This window comes from Abramis brama (assembly GCF_963993115.1).
Source record: "Abramis brama genome assembly, chromosome: 8".
In the NCBI taxonomy this organism is placed as follows: domain Eukaryota; kingdom Metazoa; phylum Chordata; class Actinopteri; order Cypriniformes; family Leuciscidae; genus Abramis; species Abramis brama.
Window position 1 is genome coordinate 14,453,678 of NC_139970.1, and position 20,762 is coordinate 14,474,439.

At 40.9% G+C, this 20,762-nt stretch overlaps 1 protein-coding gene across 1 annotated transcript in view; it reads left to right on the forward strand.

Annotated features, from left to right (window-relative positions):
• Positions 1-20,762, forward strand: part of galnt5 (polypeptide N-acetylgalactosaminyltransferase 5) — a 29,239-nt gene that overhangs the window by 5,111 nt on the left and 3,366 nt on the right. The window contains exons 6-9 of the mRNA XM_084122939.1: positions 7,659-7,776; positions 8,110-8,439; positions 8,596-8,676; positions 8,789-8,932. Of these exons, the coding sequence (XP_083979065.1) occupies positions 7,659-7,776; positions 8,110-8,439; positions 8,596-8,676; positions 8,789-8,932 (673 nt within the window). The remainder of the gene's footprint in view (positions 1-7,658; positions 7,777-8,109; positions 8,440-8,595; positions 8,677-8,788; positions 8,933-20,762) is intronic.

The following is a 20,762-nucleotide window of genomic DNA, read 5'->3' on the forward strand; positions in this document are numbered from 1 at the left end:
TTATGCTGATAATTCGGCTTTGATCACAGGAATAAATTACACTTTACTATATATTCACATAGAAAATAGCTGTTTTAAATTGAAACAATATTTCACAATATTATTATTATTTATTTATTTATTTATTTTATCAAATAAATGCAGCCTTGGTGAGCAGAAGAGACTTCTTTTAAAAACATCAAAATCTTACCGATCAAAAACTTATGACTGATAGTGTATGTCAATGGGAATTAAGGCGTAATACTAATGTTGTCCCCCAGAGAGAGCCATAGGATAAGAAAGCCTTTAAGGTCTCATAGATAAAATATATATATACATATATCTATATATCTATATATATATTATATATATATATATATATATATATATATATATATATATATATATATATATATATATATATATATATTTATATATATCTATATCTATATATATATATATATCTATATTTGTATATATCTATATCTATATCTATATATATATATATATATATATATATAAAATATATATATATATATATATATATATATATATATATATATATATATATATACACACACATTTTATTTTAATATAGTTTGAGAGTTTAATATAATCAGTTTGTAAAAAATCAAATGTTGCCAGACATGACTAAATGAGTTCCTGTCCAATTAAATGAAGATATAGAGCCTAGAGCACTAGGATTAAGAGCACCCGACCGATATGGATTTTTTGGGGGGTCACATTTATTTATATAGCGCTTTTTACAATACAGATTGTTTCAAAGCAGCATTACAGAGATAACAGGAAAATAATGCAAAAAAGTTTGTTTCCAGAAGAAAAAAACGTCACAGTCCACCTTATGTAAGTTCAGTGATGGTAGTGTCAATGCAGGCAGATCAATATTATTGTTGAATTTAAATTAAATGTTCAATTTAATGTCTAAATTTGTAATCCTACAGTCCCTTCTTTGAGAGTTCTAATAACTCACATAATATACAAATTTAAACCTTCATAAGTCCATTCTGTAGCTTGTGTTTGTTAGCATAAGCCCATCTTCCAGTCATGTAACTTGAAAAAGTTACAGGCACATATAACTTATTCTGTGTTGTGTCCTTGATTTACATAAGTGTCATAGTTCTTCTCAAAACCATAACTGTTGACATATGCGACGCAGGGTGGTAAAATGTCGTATAAACTACATGATTACACAGAAAACCTGAAACCAGAAACTCAGATGACTAGTTGTCCCTCACGAGGCTTGTTCATGGAAATCTGAGGTGATGCTTTACACCAGGTTGCCGCTTGTGAAGACATCATGGCATACACATACCTGTAACACAAGGAAACAAAGAAACGGCAGACCAGCAGTATTCATGCATGGACTTCATTCTTCCATAAATCTGTTGATCGTATAGTGGTTTTACGTCTAACTCTTATCAAAGTAAACTTCTGGTGACCATATAGTTTTTACATATAACCATATTACAGTAAACATTGTGATCGTATAGTGGGTTGTTTTTTTTTTTAACCTAGTCTTAATTGATTCGACACCTATGGACCAGTGAGGTGGGGATAAACTACTGAGAGGGGGAAACCTATGAGGAAATCTTCACCACAGGGTTGGCCCCTGAGGCCTGTTGCACTTCGGTTCTTCCATGGGCTCCTCACTGGTCTGTATGTCCTATTCTGTCCCTGTAGGTGGTGTGCACACTGTACAGTGTGTGAGAAATTAGTTCCTTTTGTTTTGAAGCTTGTGAATAAGAAACTTATTGTAGGAAGCAACAGCATATCCTGCCTGATTGTTGCCTTCAATAACCTTATGCAGTATGCAATTTATATCAATTTACGAAAATTCCTAAAATAATGCAATTATGAATTGCCACATTTCCATTCTCCAGTGAAACATCAGTCATAATAGACATCATAATAGAGGATGGGTGTCTGACTGGAATATTCTGTGGTATAACATTTAAGGCTGTGAGTGTACTTAACCAGTATTTCCCTAATGGGTGGAAGTGGTAGTCAACTTCTCTTTGTTTATTTACAAAGAATCTTTCATCTTTGCTGTAAATAGTCTACTGGAGAAATTAAGCACTCACAGCCCAAATGATTAACACCTCAGCAAGCTGCCCCACGAGTTTAATGACGAGGAGACTGAGTAGAAGCTGAGTAACATTGTTAATTTCTCTTGCATTCTTTTTGTTTTTCCTCTTTCATCCACTGCCCAGGTTTATCACAGAAATGACATCTGCCCTCCCTCTTAAGACATTTACGTTTTTGTTTCTTCTCTGTGTTTATGCTAAAGGATGCTGCTGCAATTTTTACTCTTGCCTTGACATCAGAGTCTCTTTCCCAAGTAGCTAAGTTGTGTTGCAGGGTTCTATTGGACCATGTGAAGTCTAAGAAAGGTAATGCCTTTCTATGTTCTGACAAAAGACCATCAAACCATGTGCGAACTAATGGACCATTATCATCTAGCATCTTCTCTGAAGTGTCAGCTATCCCACTATATGCTGCTGCTGACTGACAAAATCTTTCAGTGTACTCACACACATTTTCACCCTTCTTCTGTACACAACTAGTGATCTTTGACCAGTCCACTTTTGGTCCAACAATGTTCTTTAACACTCTCAGAACTCCCTCTCTCAATTCATCTTTTCTGGCATTTTGAAACTCAGAATTGTTTACAGCACTTTCAAAATCTTTGAATTCTGACTCAGTCAAGATCTGTGATATTAGCTGGGTGACTTCAGCTAGAGACATATCATAGAGCCGCATCTTTCTTGACAACTCTCTCCTAAACTCAGAGAAATTTATATGCACTGATGGCAAACTCTCAGCAAGTCTCTCTATGGCTTCAGGACCTAAAGTTGTATTGACTGCTTGTAACTGCAGTATGGGGGTTGCAGATGGAACTGTATCCACCCCTTTTTCCCTACTCTGAGCCTTTTGTCTTGCTCCACACACTTCAACTGCATTTACATCTTTATTCATCAATCCAGCACTGACATTGTCCTCTATTCTATAGAAAGACTGTAAATCAGGATAGCTTTCATCTGACTGTTGGTCTTCTGAGTCACATTTGGTTGAGGCTTTGTTATGGCCAACCTTGTCTGTGAAACAGGACACTTGAGTGTGCAATTGTTTGTTCTGTTCATTTAACTTAGCAATACACAGAGCTTGTTCTTGTGCAATGGATAAGCTAAATTCTCTGTGGCAGCAGATAATGCCTTTTATGTTTTTCTTTCTGATACATGCACCAAGAACTTTTTTTGCATTCTTCAATTGACCATACTTTTTCTGGATCAATACCAAATTTCTTGGTCAAATCCAATTTGACTGACTCAGTCACTATGGAGTCCATGTGCTTTCCCAACAATCAGTTGTTGGAATCAGTCTAGCATTCTTTCTCAACATTTTGTATTGTCTCTCACAACAGGATACTTTCAACACCTCCCTGACAAAACAGAGGATAAACTTGTAAATTTGTTAACACAGAGCAACTCTTGTTAACCTTCCCTGACAGAGCAGAGGATAACCTAGTTAATACACATCATAATGTATTCAACCTTCCCTGGTGAGCAGAGGAGAAGCAATTTGAACCTTCCCTGACTTTACAAAGGATGAACCTTCTTCTCTAGCATAGTAGAGGATAACTAGCCTGTTAACCAAACCCTGCAGCTGTTTGTTAACACTTCTTTGGCGGCGCAGAGGAAAACCACATGTACTGGTCTGTAGCAGTTCTTTGGATTTGAGTGACACTCACCAAATCGTGGTTGAGCTGAAAAGATTCAGTCTGGAGCAATGTCAGGTGAAAAGATTCAGTCTTGAGTTCTTTCTTCAGCAGGATTCTTTATTGAGAACACGAGCTGTCGTAGCTGCAGTCGTCAAGTCTAACTAAGGGAACTTTGCATGGTATCTTATAGGCATTCAGTGGGCAGTCCTTGAAGGTGCTGACCTTACACACAACCTTAGGGATGACCACTAAATCTAATCATCTAAAGACAATAGAGGCAAAAGACAATAGAGGCAATTACCCCCAACTGGAGATAATGGTATTCCCCAAAATAAACAACACATGGTCACGAGAACTAAGACTATGTAAACATTCACACATAGTTCAACTCTTAGTAGGAAGATCAAAGACTAACAAAACCCCTTCAATGGAAACTATATTGAATCTAATCAGTAAATGGATGCCATCATGTTCACCTTGAATGCCCAATACAGTGTAGTTCACCTTAGTTTTTCATGTGATGTTATGTAAGGATGTAGGATCAGCAGATCTTAAACATATTCTTAAATTTGTAATCCTACAGAACTCAAACTACAGCTGGTACAAAGCTAGTTTATTATGCATTCAGGGCAACCACCCATAAGAGCATTACAATAATCTAGCCTTGAGGTCATTTGAATATACTGAACATAAACAGAATATTTACATAAACATAAACACTTTTTTTTCAATGATCACTCAAATGTGGTGATCAAACCACCACCATTGTGGCGTTTCTGCTTATAATGAAGTTATAAGCGGAAACGCCACGTGAAAGCTACATTTGATTTTACTTAGCTACATGTGCGCCGGTGTTTTGTGTCGTAACTTGAATATCTTCAAAATATCTTGTGATCGACGCAATGGATTATGTTGATTTTGGAAAAAAAATTATCGTTAGAATCTGCTGTAAATAATGGTTTACAATCACCATTGACTATTGGAGCATGTGTCATGAAGTTACGAGCGAGAATGTGACATAAATGTCGTATCCATATATTATTTACAAATGGGTCTTGCAGGGCTTCACATACAAAAACATGTTTAGTCAAAGCCCAAAACAGTTATACTTGTTGTATTTTACTCCTTAGGCTTGGGGTGTTCCTGGTTTTATGCTTTGCTTGACTTGATTCCATGTAAATGGTTGTAGCCTATAGCCTATGTAGGTCGATCAATTAAAAAAGAAAAAAGTTTGAAAGCCACTGGTCTACCCTCCCGTTGCATGTTGCAACTCACCCACCATCTCCTCCTCTGGAGTCAGAAGCATCTGAGGTCGCTTTGTGCCACTCATATTCCGGGCATGCTCAATCGTGCAACTGATGAGCTCTCATGACAGCCTACGCTTCCGAGAGAGTTGAGAGACTCCATCCCCAGGTGTTCCAGCTGATCTTGAGATGCTTCGGAGCTGCACAGGTACACCTGTTTGCCTCTCCGACACGTCCCATTGCCGGTTGTTACTCCCTCCCCCAGTGAGCCTACTTGCACAGACATTGTACAAAGTCAAGGAGGACGAGGAACAGGTCTTGCTAGTTGTACCCTACTAGCCCAACTGAACCTGGTTCCCAGAACTAATGCTCCTTGCAACAGCCCCTCCCTGCCGCATTCCTCTGAGGTAATACCTCAGAGACCGGGGCACCCTATGGCACCCGCGTCCAGACCTCTGGAACCTCCACATGTGGTTTGTGCACGGAACACGGAGGACTTAGGTGATCGACCCCAGGCGGTGGTACACACCATCAGTTTGGCGAGAGCACCCTCTACAAGGCACGCCTTGAAGTGGAACCTGTTTGTCGAGTTGTGCTCTTCTCACTGAGAAAATCCCCAGAGATGCCCGATCAGGGCGGTGCTTTACTTCCTGCAGGAAGGGTTGGAGCGAAGGCTGTCTCCCTCCATCCTGAAAGTGTATGTTGCTGCTATTGCCGGAGTATTGTTGGGAGTTCATCCAGCACCCTGCAGCAGTCAGACGCAGAGCAGAGTCCACTCTACCCTCTCTGTTCGGTGTTGACTTCTCTCTAACTAAGCTGAATATACCACAGAGATTGTCCATATGTAGCACTGCCCTAATGGTCAATTTCATATGTGTAATTCCCACATGACACCTCCCTACGGGTAGGATGTGGTCTCCGTATATGGTCTTCTTTCTGCTTGGAAAAGACATGCTTTCCCAGTGTTATCCAATAATCTCAATGAATGGGTTAGAAGGAACAGCAGTGATTGACCCTCTCTGCGTAAAGCCCTGTTCCATCTTCCGCCCAGGGTTGCCAGATTGGGCGGTTTTGCTATCTATTTTACGGGCAAAAATGGGTTTGGGTGGGTGGATAAAAATTGGGCTGGTTTCGGATCAGTTCGGCGGGTTTTTATTGCCGAAACACCGGCACTTCAGATCCTTCTTCCTGCGACCCATGTTCAGCAGGCAGCAGTCTCACTCACTCACTCACTCACTCACTCACTCACTCTCTCACACACACACACACACACACACACACACACACACACACACACACACACACCCCCACCCACCCACACTACGTGCCCCCTAACCTCACAACAGACACTCCTTCCCACTACCTTCAGTGATGCACGCACCCGCCCCTCAAACAACAACACACTAGATCGCAGGGTTTTCAAACTTACTTAGCTAGCTGACTGACATTGCGGTTTCATGACAACTCTCTCTGGGTCAACGGCAGCGCCAACACAGATTTGAATGTTGCCATATGATTTTGTCAAAGGTTTAATAGACAGACGAAATGGAATAAGATTGCGTGGGTGTTTGAATCGAGATCAGTCTTTTAAAGATGAATCGTGCAGCTCTATAATGACACATTTCATCCTGAAACGTTTTTGAAACGAAAGTGGATAACTTCTGTCAACCTCATCTATAAGCAAGGGCAAAAATAAAGCAATTTAATTTGAATTAATATCTGTAATATTCTGTAATAAAAAAAAATCAATTTTAAAATCGTTTAAAAAAAAATGTGATACCTAGGTGAATCGATTTTTTTCTCCCAGCCCTTATATGCATGTTTCATGTTGCCATTTGAAATAATTGAAATGTTAAAGTGGGTTATTTTTTATGTCCATATATCCACTCAATGTTTTTATGTTACTGAATGCTTCCAAGCGACTTTTATTGACAATAAACAGACTCATTGATAGCCTAAGTTGATCGCATTATTTTCCGAAACATAATAGAATAGTCTGACTGAGGTACAGCCTACTTTTGCATTCATTTGATTGAATATTGTTTCTAAAATCGGATAGGCTAAGTCGAAAAATGGGTAATTTTAAAGCTTGTTAGTGATTTCAATGTGTTTAAACGAAAAACAAGCCACAAAAAAAAATTGGGCGGTTTTTTGTGCATTCTCGCGGTTTTTGACGAGGTTTTGGGCTGGAAAACCTTGCTGGCACCTGGCAACCCTGCTTCCGCCCCAGTAGGTGTGGGGGATAAGGTGGCACACGTGGAGCGAAGTTCAGTCGACGTAGGAAGTTGATGTCAAACGTGACTGACTTTATGGGGAACGTCTAGGTTACTATGGTTACTATATACGTTACGTCCTGTCACCACAATTGCTGCACCATTGCTGCACCACCGCTGAACGACCGGGTCACCGGCTTTGCTCCTCAGCGCAAACCTGAATGTGCATTGCACATGCGCTTTCTTATATACCCGCTCTGCGGGGCAGAGTTCACGATGCAAATCTTGCACGCCAATGTGCACTGGCTCGTTTAGTTTACACTCGAAGTTTGTTGGGCTCTAAGGCGAGTTCCCAGTTCGTCAGTTCAGTTCTGACGTAAATGTCTCTGTTCCTTCCTTCAGGGAACGGGGTTTACAAGACGTTTATGTGTGTGTATTTTCAGTTCTAATTGGGGTTCTAATTGTGTTTTTATTCTTGCACAGGTGTCCTGTTATGGCAGGGGGTCTTTTCTCTATAGATAAGAGCTATTTCTATGAGCTGGGGGCATACGACCCAGGCCTGGATGTCTGGGGTGGTGAAAACATGGAAATCTCTTTCAAGGTAAATTAGCAAAGGTGCATTAGCTGTGACCAGAGACCAAAGATTTAAAGTCTTTTTTCTTTTCTTTTTTTTTTCTTTTGATAATATAGTTCATTGTATTGCATTTTTGGCCTCTTTCTCTCCCTCCTTTTTTTTTAATTATTGAGTTAAATTATTGAGCACAATCTTGTAGACATATCAGCATGGACTTTTAATGAAAAACAGAAATATGACTATGTTTGGTCTAAAACTTTTTTTTTATATATATGAGTCCTTTTAAACTTTTATTGAGCTTACTTAAATAATTGTATAGATTGTTCAGTGGTAGCAGGTAATGTGTTACTTGTGCTGTAGATCTGGATGTGTGGTGGCGAGATTGAAATCATCCCCTGCTCACGTGTCGGACACATCTTCCGTGGCGATAATCCTTACAAGTTCCCTAAAGACCGTGTGAAGACAGTCGAGAGAAACTTGGCCAGGGTTGTAGAGGTGTGGCTGGATGAATATAAAGAGCTCTTTTATGGTCATGGCTACCACCACCTACTGGACAAAAGTGTGACTGATATAGGAAATCTGACAGAACAGATTCAGCTGAGAGAAAAACTCAAGTGTAAAAGCTTTAAATGGTACTTGGAGAATGTGTACCCAGACCTGGACGCCCCTCTGGTCAAAGCTGACGGAGCGGTAGGTAGAAAATATATAAATTTAGAGGACATTTATTGTAGGAGATATATTATTTGATTTGCCTAATTCTTCTGTAACTAATCTTAGAGACATTCTTCTTGCATTGTTTTTTAGCTCTATTGTTTTCTGTTTAGAAATTTACGTCTGTTTTTTCAGATTTTTAATGTTGGAGCCAGAAAATGTTTGGTATTTCAAAATGGCATATTTTCATATGATAAATGTGAGCTCACAAATAAGGTAAATCCAATTCAGATGTATTATTCACATGGATATTCTATTCTGCTGTATAATGTTTCATCTGTTCACTGTTTCACAATCTTTTACTGTTCTGCTTTCTCATACCTCACAGAGTCAACAATTTAGCTACACCTGGTTAAGGATGCTTCGACAGAACACTTCCTGCTTGGCTCCTCAGGAAACACAGATTATCATGGAACCATGTGACAACACTAAGCCACATCTCCGCTGGATGCACAAGTCTGGTAAAGTTTTGGTAAGTCCTGGGCAAAATGTAATCTCTAGGTATAGCATCAATACCCTTCAGCCTTGACTTATTCACCATACAGCAGTAGCTTCGAGTACCTTACTGCTTTTATAAAACCACACAATACAAATATTAAAGCCAAAAATATGTATTAATGCTACTTTCATGAAGTAAAATCACTAAATGCTTTCCTTCCGCTGGAAAAAATTGTCACTGACCATGAACAGCAACAAAATATTTCTAATCCTATGTGTAATATGCATCATCTCATGGAGCTCAAATTAAATAGATTAGGAGCTGTGATATTTCCTTATAAAAATACAGCTGCTTATCTCTCAGCATGAGAAATATCACTGTGGTGATATCGACACGGTTCTCTTAAGTTGAGGCTCAGCAGTGAGAACGTCGCTCCAGCACTTTCTTTGATTTAAGTTTGACCTCTAGTAGCTCTGTAGTGAGCTTTCACACTTATGTCCACTCACAGACATAATTTCCCTCGATTCGAGATGTAAAATAACGTCCTTGTTTACATCCTTGTTTCAGTTCCTTTCAATATAAAAGTCTTTGTATGGAAGTAAAATAATGACAAATGTTTTTGAAACAAAAAAGCTTGTTGAATTGCACTACTTGAAAAAATATGCATTGCATTAATCCTGCTTGCATTTTAATGCATTGTATTTTTAGGGCTTGCATTTTTATGAGCTGAAATTCAACATGGTTGTATATTTAAGCTGTGAATATTTCAATTCAAAACATTTCACACACGTTTTCATTATAAAAATTCAATAATCCATATTCACCTTTCAGATTTCACTTCCAAAATGTACATTCTGTTTAAAAATGCAACCTATAATATAGGGCAGCACGATATTGAAGAAAAATGCGATAACTCATTAAATAATGCGATATGCAATACGATAATGCTTAAAGTGTGTAAAATAAACTTAAATTATCTTTAAAATATATTTAAAATTATATAACCTTAAATATACATGTTTCACATTCTTTTTATGACAAGAAAACATCCCTACAACTTCTGAAAGTGAACAGCATTGTTTTACTGTAGCATAAGAATTGTTATTTTAACATCAGTGTAAACCACAGGGTTTAGGGTTTCATGTTATCCTACATTAGGTTTATTTAACAACAGAAACTGAATAATCAAATGTAAAAATGAAGAGTTTGGTTCCAAAACGCTATAAATCCAAAATTGTTAAATTGAGAAAAAAGGCATTTTCTTTCCCAAAAGACTGTTTGTGTGAAAACTGTTATTTTCTGTTTCAAACTGTAATATATCATTATGAGTTTGTAATAACATAAAAAAATCAAATCCATATTTTGATTTTAAACATTTATTAAACAAAGACATTTTTTTTCCTCCAAAATGCAATATATCCATAACACGTTTTTCCCCAAAATGCTACAAATCCATTTCATCAACAAAAACTCACTTTCTGTATGAAATTGAGCAAAGACATAACAATAAATAACAAGGAAAGGTTGTCTATACATATGACAAACCCCAAACTTGAACAACATCACTTATATTAAACCATTAAACCAATTTTTAAAAGTACATTCATCTCGCTGCCTTTTTCAGATTGCATTCATTGCAGTCTGATATTAATGCTGTTAATAGCAAAATTTCAAGTTCATCCTGAACTCGTACATAACATTAGAGCAAAATTTTGTTTCTGTTGCATTCATCTTGTTATTCTGTACACTACATTCATTCAATTTTCAAAACAATGTACGAAACTGTACAATTATTAAGTTAAATAGTATTAAATAGTAAGTTATCTATACATACAAGTCCCAAACTTGGACAACAGATTTCTAAAAAATACATCCATCACAATGCTTCATAAAAACATGTTCATAAAAACAATATTTCTGTGTCATTAAAAAACATAACAATATTTCTGTGCAAAATATAACTTTAAATAAACGATACTTCTGTGTGAGATTGTGCAACATAACTAGGCTATCTCACTTTTAGCATGTTATTTATCTATCTATTTATTCATCTATCTATCTATTTATTTATTTATTTATTTATTTATTTATTCAGGAACAAAACTATTAACAGTGCATAGCTGTCAACATTGAGCACTGAAAATAAGGGAGATTTCCCGGGTTTCTCACCCAAAATACGGGAAAAAGTCAACATTCGTCCCCCAACGTTGGAAGGGCTGCAGTATTAGTCCGTTTCGCAATTGCAAGCTTGTGCATTGGTCAGCCAATAATGTATCCAACAAAGTACTTTATTTACGCCTAACAACAGCCTATATTAACCCTCTGAGGTCTGAGCTGTTTTCTGGGCCCTGGAGGTGTTCTGACATGCTCTGACATTTCTGGTTATTTCTGTTACTTGTGACATTTTCATGGCTAAAGTCTAATTACACTGTATTCAGCACAAACTCTGCTACAATAATATATCAGCAGCATGTATGTAAAAGTTTGTAGTTTTGAGATAATGACATTTATGCGTGGTTTTTGAAAATACAAAAAAAAATTCTCACTGAAATAAGGCCATGAAACCCATACTGATTATTTCTTCACAAGACTTTTGAAAATTGTATGACGTAGCCTAGAATATTTGCTGCAAAACTATGTGAAAATCACCCTGACTGCTCATTCAGATAATACAATATATTGATTTAAAAATTTTACGACGTGTTTTGTGTGAAAAAGCCTTATGCGAGAGCTCATTAATATGTAAGCTTTTCTCACCTGAGAAAGACAAAGAACCTCCCCTAACGGCCCTATTAGGAGCTATCAGGCCCCTATCATTCTGAGCAACCTTGCACAATACTGTAAATGAGGAGATTTTAAAAAGAATGGCTTTTAAATTGTTTGGATTTATTTACAACACAACATAATCCAAAGATACACAACAAATGCCAAAAAAGCACTTCAAAGACAGACCTTTGTGCCATTCCTAAAAACATTGTACATACCTTTCATTTCCAAGATTTTCACTTTACCATGTTCACGTACTGAGACTCATGTGAATGTTGAAGTCCTCAGTGGCATCTGGGACCTGAAAAAAAAAAAGTGAACATACTGATATCAAGAGAAAGGCCTGCACGATTTTGGAAATAAATATTAGATTTTTCTGGTTAAAATTGCTTTTTAAAATTCCTTTTTAAAATTCACAGAATACACACACACACACACACGTTTCCAACGATATATAATATAATGAACACCAGGTTTGTTGTGCCTTGTAGGCATAAGGTATATGCGCAGTGCGGATAAAATAATAATAACAATAAATAACCTATAGCAGCCTATAAATCTTCCAAAAGATTTCAGTAACAACTAAGCTAGAGAAAAATATATTGATTATCATGTTACTTCAAATGTTTCCATCCGTTATGATGATATGAAATGAGATAATAATAAAAACATGAAGCCGTTTGGTGCGTTTTGCTTTCATCCAAAATATGATACATTCAAACGCGATCGCTTGCAAAATATGATACATTCAAACGCGATCGCTTGTAAAATATGATACATTCAAACGCGATCACTCTCAAATATTAAACATTATGGTTACCATAAACATATCTATGTTTGAGCAGATATCCACAAACACAGTAAACACGGGTCTAAATATTATAATATTCCCCATATATCTAGCAACAGTTCAACTGCAACATGACATTTATGCAACAATAACAAACTAGGCTATGTAAGAATTTCTTACCTTATCTTTCTTGTCTTCAAATCGCGTTCTTCTTCTTCTGAGGTAGCCTAAATCCAATGCAAGCTCAGGCACGTCTTTCAAACTCGACGAAAAGTGAAGTGAAGTGTTTTGTTGTTGAGGTAACGAGCGCGTTCGCGTTCCATGTGGAGATTTGCATGTGAATATCTTTTGCGCGAGTAGGCGTGGCCAAATTAACTGTAATGAGCAAGCGTTTGAGAAGCTGGACATCTTGTTGGTTTTATACAAATTACTTAAACAGAGAATATTTGTTTTCGTTTTGAATCCGATCATTTAAAAGTACACACTTAAATGTTTATAAAGGTATATGGCTCATAAATGTGTGACAAGTATTCGCTGAGTTTTGTTTCAGTTTATAGACGTGCTCAAGAAAAAAAAGTTCACCGCGACGGAGAGGCAGAAAGCACACCCTGTTTATTTTCTTTATTTTACAAAAGCACAATGTTTTGATTTGATTGTAAGTGGACACATACAAAAGGAGAAATATCACAGATTCTTTTTTTATATTTCTTTTTTCTGTATGACCATAAATGATGGAGTAATTTAAGTTTATAGTGCTACAATGTGGAGAAAATCCGGCAAAACGCGTCGGCGCGTTTGTCGACCTCAGAGGGTTAACAACAGCCTATTGGTCAACTTCATACAGCCCTAACAAGGCTAAAGTTCTGTAATTGATGCCTATGTGCGCTGTTGTCATTCTCTCTCCTGTGCAAACAAAATGTGTGCCAAAAAGTAGCCTAGTGTGTAATTCTTCTTCATAAAGTTGAACAAATGCATTTGGTTATTTTAAAGAAAAATATAAATAGCCTGTCATGCAGCTTATGGGCTACAGTGCAGAGTTGGGAAGTTATGGTAGGCCAACTTGGAGTGAATATACAAACGGGGAATTCTTTCTCTACTCGTAGCACCACTGCTCTCGCAAAACCACGCCCATCCATCCATCCATCCATCCATCTTCTACCGCTTATCCGGGGCCGGGTCGCGGGGGCAGCAGTCTAAGCAGGGATGCCCAGACTTCCCTCTCCCTCGACACTTCCTCCAGCTCTTCCGGGGGGACACCGAGGCGTTCCCAGGCCAGCCGGGAGACATAGTCTCTCCAGCGTGTCCTAGGTCTTCCCCGGGGTCTCCTCCCGGTGGGACATGCCCGGAACACCTTCCCAGGAAGGCGTCCAGGAGGCATCCGGAAAAGATGCCCGAGCCACCTCAACTGACCCCTCTCAATGTGGAGGAGCAGCGGCTCTACTCTGAGCTCCTCCCGAGTGACCGAGCTTCTCACCCTATCTCTAAGGGAGCGCCCAGCCACCCTGCGGAGAAAGCTCATTTCGGCCGCTTGTATCCGGGATCTTGTCCTTTCGGTCATGACCCAAAGCTCATGACCATAGGTGAGAGTAGGAACGTAGATTGACCGGTAAATCGAGAGCTTCGCCTTGCGGCTCAGCTCCTTCTTCACCACGACAGACCGGTACAGCGACCGCATTACTGCAGAAGCTGCACCGATCCGTCTGTCAATCTCCCGTTCCATCCTTCCCTCACTCGTGAACAAGACCCCGAGATACTTGAACTCCTCCACTTGAGGCAGGAACTCTCCACCAACCTGAAGCGGGCAAGCCACCCTTTTCCGACTGAGGACCATGGCCTCGGATTTGGAGGTGCTGATTCTCATCCCAGCCGCTTCACACTCGGCTGCAAACCGTCCCAGTGCATGCTGGAGGTCCTGGTTTGATGAGGCCAACACGACCACATCATCCGCAAAGAGCAGAGATGAAATTGTGTGGTCCCCAAACCTGACCCCCTCCGGCCCCTGGCTGCGCCTAGAAATTCTGTCCATAAAAATCATGAACAGAACCGGCGACAAAGGGCAGCCCTGCCGGAGTCCAACACGCACCGGGAACAAGTCTGACTTACTGCTGGCAATACGAACCAAGCTCCTACTCCGGTCGTACAGGGACCGGATAGCCCTTAGCAAAGGGCCCCGGACCCCATACTCCCAGAGCACCCTCCACAAGATGCCACGAGGGACACAGTCGAATGCCTTCTCCAAATCCACAAAACACATGTGGATTGGTTGGGCAAACTCCCATGAACCCTCCAGCACCCTGTAGAGGGTATAGAGCTGGTCCAGTGTTCCACGACCGGGACGAAAACCACACTGTTCCTCCTGAATCTGAGGTTCTACTATCGGCCGGATTCTCCTCTCCAGTACCCTGGCATAGACTTTCCCAGGGAGGCTGAGAAGTGTGATCCCCCTATAGTTGGAGCACACCCTCCGGTCCCCCTTCTTGAAAAGAGGGACCACCACCCCGGTCTGCCAATCCAAAGGCACTGTCCCCGACCGCCACGCGATGCTGCAGAGGCGTGTCAGCCAAGACAGCCCCACAACATCCAGAGACTTGAGGTACTCAGGGCGGATCTCATCCACCCCCGGTGCCTTGCCACCGAGGAGTTTCTTGACTACCTCGGTGACTTCAGCTTGGGTGATGGACGGGTCCGCCTCCGAGCCCTCAGCCTCTGCTTCCTCAATGGAAGACGTGACTGCGGGATTGAGGAGATCCTCGAAGTATTCCTTCCACCGTCCGGTGATATCCCCAGTCGAGGTCAACAGCTGCCCTCCTCCACTGTAAACAGCATTGGTAGGGCACTGCTTCCCCTTCCTGAGGCGCCGGACGGTTTGCCAGAATCTCTTCGAGGCCAGCCGATAGTCCTTCTCCATGGCCTCACCGAACTCCTCCCAGGCCCGAGTTTTTGCCTCCACAACCACCCGGGCTGCAGTCCGCTTGGCCCGTCGGTACCCATCAGCTGCCTCAGGAGTCCCACAAGCCAGCCAGGCCCGATAGGACTCCTTCTTCAGCTTGACGGCATCCCTTACTTCCGGTGTCCACCACCGGGTTCGGGGATTGCCGCCTCGACAGGCACCGGAGACCTTACGGCCACAGCTCCGAGTGGCCGCGTTGACAATGGAGGTGGAGAACATGGTCCACTCGGACTCAATATCTCCAGACTCCCTCGGGATCTGGTCGAAGCTCTGCCGGAGGTGGGAGTTGAAGATCTCTCTGGCAGGAGATTCGGCCAAACGTTCCCAACAGACCCTCACAGTACGTTTGGGTCTGCCGAGTCTGTCCAGCTTCCTCCCCCGCCATCGGATCCAACTCACCACCAGGTGGTGATCAGTTGACAGCTCCGCCCCTCTCTTCACCCGAGTGTCCAAGACATACGGCCGGAGGTCGGATGAGACGACCACAAAGTCGATCATCGACCTCCGGCCTAGGGTGTCCTGGTGCCATGTGCACTGATGGACACCCTTATGCTTGAACATGGTGTTTGTTATGGACAAACTGTAACAAGCACAGAAGTCCAATAACAGAACACCACTCGGGTTCAGATCAGGGGGGCCGTTCCTCCCAATCACGCCCCTCCAGGTGTCACTGTCGCTGCCCACGTGGGCGTTGAAGTCCCCCAGTAGAACGACGGAGTCCCCAGTCGGAGCACTTTCCAGCACCCCTCCCAGAGACTCCAAGAAGGCCGGGTACTCTGCACTGCCGTTCGGCCCGTAGGCACAAACGACAGTGAGAGACCTATCCCCGACCCGAAGGCGCAGGGAAGCGACCCTCTCGTTCACCGGGGTGAACTCCAACACATGGCGGCTGAGCTGGGGGGCTATAAGCAAACCCACACCAGCCCGCCGCCTCACACCATGGGCAACTCCAGAGTGGTGAAGAGTCCATCCTCTCTCGAGGAGTGTGGTTCCAGAGCCCAAGCCGTGCGTAGAGGTGATCCCAACTATCTCTAGTTGGAATCTCTCAACCTCACGCACAATCTCAGGCTCCTTCCCCGCCAGAGAGGTGACGTTCCATGTCCCTAGAGCTAGATTCCGCATCCAGGGATCGGGTTGTCTAGGCCCCCGCCTTCGACTGCCGCCCGATCCACTTAGCACCGGCCCCTTACGGTCCCTCCTGCAGGTGGTGGGTCCACGGGAGGGTGGCCCCACGTCGCTCCTTCGGGCTGAGCCCGGCCGGACCCCATGGGGGGAGGCCCGACCACCAGGCGCTCGCATACGAGCCCCAACCCCGGGCCTGGCTCCAGGGTGGGGCCCCGGCTGCGCCATACCGGGCGACGTCACGGTCCTCTGTTTTTTCTTCATCATAAGGGGTTTTGAACCGCTCTTAGTCTGACCCGTCGCTTAGGACCTGTTTGCCTTGGGAGACCCTACCAGGGGCATATAGCCCCAGACAACATAGCTCCTAGGGTCATTCGGGTACTCAAACCCCTCCACCACGGTAAGGTGGCAGTTCAAGGAGGGGCAGTTCAAACCACGCCGTCATCTTAAATAATCTCACTCTAAGGTTGCCTTCAAGCAAGCAAAACGATGCTTTGAAAACATCTAGATTTGCTGGAAGGGCAAGGGGGTAGCAACAGGACAACAGTAGCTAGATACTGACAGGTCCGATGGTAGAGCTAATGTTATTAGATTATTTAAAAAAAAAAATCTATGATTGTTTTTTTGTCTGGTTTTTTTTTTGTAGTTTTGTAGTTTTTTTTTTTTTTAAGTCTCTTTTACATGTTCGAAATAAAACTTTTCATTTATTCATTCATTCATTCAAAATACGGGATATTTTACGGGAAAATATTAAAACGGGAAGACAGCAGGAAAAAAAAAAATATGTGAGAAACCCGGAAAAAAAACGGGAGGGTTGACAGCTATGATGTAGCCTATCAAGCTACTTTTGACAGTTTGTAACTTAGCTTGCTACACTTTTATGGGTGGTAGCTTCTGTGTAGTTAAGCTGCATTTATTGTAGAGTAGCTGGTAGCTTAGCTCACTACACATATCAAGTAGCTTGCCTATCACTGACTATTAAGGCAGTGATCTAGTGTCATGAAATAAAACAAATAAACTCACCCAGCGCTGCACAGAAAGTTGCCTTGCAGACAGGAACCTTCGTGGGATGATCCTTGGAGAGCAAGTAGTACTCGTTCGTGACCTCCCTCTCCTTCTGTGCATCTTCAATTGCCACCTTGGGACGTCTTCGCTGTACCCGTTTTACTGTTATCAGGCGTAAAATTGCTTGGTCTTGTTCGGCCTTCGTGGTATGACAGTAGAGAGTGTCGAAGTTTTTAACAAGATCGTCAGCTGTCAGTTTGTCGGCATGACAAAAGTTTTTTGATTCACTGTGAGAACAAGCAATCGCCGGTATTTTACCACCGCCTGAGTTTCTGACTTTCTTTCTGACTTCCCTATCGTGGTTGTCTTTTGACGGCTTCTTTCCCACAGACGACACGACCACTGGCTCCTCAATACCATCAAAGTTATTCATTTTAGTATATAAAAACTTAAAAGTCTGAGGCGAGTGTTTACCGGCGTCTACTGACAGGGTGCCGCCATGACAGTTTGCGTCATGGAATGGTGCGCGGTGATTGGTCGAATGGAACTGTCGGGCTTTGCGGAAAAACAGGACTGGCGTTTGTCTCTGTTTGGGAAAAAAGGGAAGAAACAGGGCAGCGAAACACGGCGGATATCGCGTTTTGTTAAAAACTGATTATCAAACTTTGAATAGAGTAAATGGGGAGCTTGTTTTGGCGGTAACTTGTTTTTTTCAAAATCGGCGTTTATCGCGTTTTGGAACCAAACTCTTCAAATAAACATTGCTTAGTTTTCACTGTATGAATTACATATATAGGCTACTGATTCTTATTAAAGCTACAAAAGTTATTCAGCCAAAAGCAGTGAGTGATTTTTTTCTTTGTCTTTAGTTCATGACCCCAGTTATTGCAAGCTATATACATTTGCGATATTTCGATAATTTCGATATATTGTGTAGCCCTACTATAATATTCGACAGGCAATTTATGGTCCATTTTATTTCGCTTTACAAATTTGCTTCCACAAATTCAGTGGTTCAAATTCAACAACAATATCAGTAGATTGCCGGTTGATAATCTCCATAGCTGTTAGTCGACATTACCAGCAGGAGTTGCAAGTGGCTGTTGATGACTAAAGCAATGGGTGAGAGAGTCATTCATTCATGAAAATGGATTTACAGAAATGGAGCAAGTGGTAAGTATTTGTGATGATTATCAGGACCAGTTTATATATAGAAAAGCTGATAAAGACACAAAAGCTGTGTTTACATTTAAGTCTTCACAGTTAGTTTTGCACATGTAAGCAGCTATATAATTTTTAATAATGAATACGTGTGTGAAATGTTTTAAATTGAAATATTCACAGCTTAAATATACAACCATGTTGAATTTCAGCCCATAAAAATGCAAGCCCTAAAAATACAATGCAATGTATTAAAGGTCCCGTATTATGCCCCTTTTCACAAGATGTAAAATAAGTCTCTGATGTCCCCAGAGTGTGTATGTGAAGTTTCAGCTCAAAATACCCAACAGATCATTTTTTACAGCATGTTTAAATTGTCATTTTTTGGGGCACAGAAAAACGCGCTGTTTTAGTGTGTGCCCTTTAAATGCAAATAAGCTGCTGCTGGACGACCCAGGGGGCGGAGCTTCATGAGCTCGCGCTCAGTCTCTCAGGACAATTTCATCTCATGGAATGATGATAATATCAGAAACTCTCAGCAACGGTGTTCATTTCGAGTCGGACAATAATGCCTACAGAGTCAGAGTGCTGTATAGAGATGAAACAGGTATAGTTTAGTAGTTTAATTACGGTTATTATAACGTATTTGTCATCTGCTTGTATGTATCCATTATTTATTAATAGCCTACAAGTCTGCTGTCTGAATGATGATCAAACATATACTGATGAGTTTAATAAAGTTTATTGTACATCACACAAAAGATGAAGCGTCAGTTTTACTTCAGAAAATCACCGTAAGAGCTGAGTAAACACAGTAAGTTATAAGAAGTGCGCAAGTACATACATGAATTTCGGTAGAGTTGAAGGGAGCATTCCTGTGGGCGGAGGTTAGTCAAAAAACGGTTCTAGTGACGTCATTAAAGAAGGAAGTAGAGGGATGTAGTCCAAACGGGCCGTTCGATGTAGGCGACTTCTGTTAAATAAAATATCTCGCTTGGCATTGAACTTTGAGCTTTATAATTTTACAGATATTATTTATGCTCTAACAGCAACATTACACACTAACTAAAGTTTGAAACATGGGATCACGAAGAACGGGACCTTTAAAATGCAAGCAGGGTTAATGCAATGCATATTTTTTCAAGTAGTGCAATTCAACAAGCTTTTTTGTTTCAAAAACATTTGTCATTATTTTACTTCCATACAAAGACTTTTATATTAAAAGGAACTGAAACAAGGGTATAAACAACAAGGACGTTATTTTACGTCTCGAATCGAGGGAAATTATGTCTGTGAGTGGACATAAGTGTGAAAGCTCACTACAGAGCTAATTTCATTTTTGACAATATGGGACCTTTAAATAGTCTTTTTGCGGTTTTATATTCACAGAAACTAGTATATATCATGGTATACATCGGCTACAGTGCTCCTAGTAAAAAAGTTAGTCTGGAGCCCCGCGCTTAGATAAACACGGAAGCGACTAGTGGGTACCGAATATACCCGGTATGCGGTACGTGGTATCGTCACATTTAAAAAATGTCAGTGCCGACTTGGTACCGAAGTACCGGTACTTTTGACAACCCTACTAGAAATGCATGCTATGCGTTCTCGTGAACAATAGATATAACGATGCAAGATGATAGAGATGGGAACCCAGCAACCACCTGAGCAAGTATAATCAATAAGTCATTTGATAATGATTACAAAACCTTTATACTCTTATTTGATATATTAAAAGCCATTAGGAGTGATAATGAATGATAGGAGCATGCTCTGAAGCTGCATCAACATGTTAAGTCTAATGAAAACATTACCCTTAAAATAAAAGAAAGGTTTTTTTTTTTTTTTTTTTTTTTTTTTTTAACCTTCTCATCCATATCAGGCAGTGTCAGGTTTCATACAGTGGGTATGAGCGTGACGCCACCTAATCACTCTGAGTGGCAAAAAGACTAAGCATTTGTTTTCAGCGTGAATGCCGCGAAAAACACACAAAACACATCTAAAACGGGAAAGAGCTTTGAGATTGACTGTACAAATAGATTTGACAAGAAATCTGAGGTATATTTTTA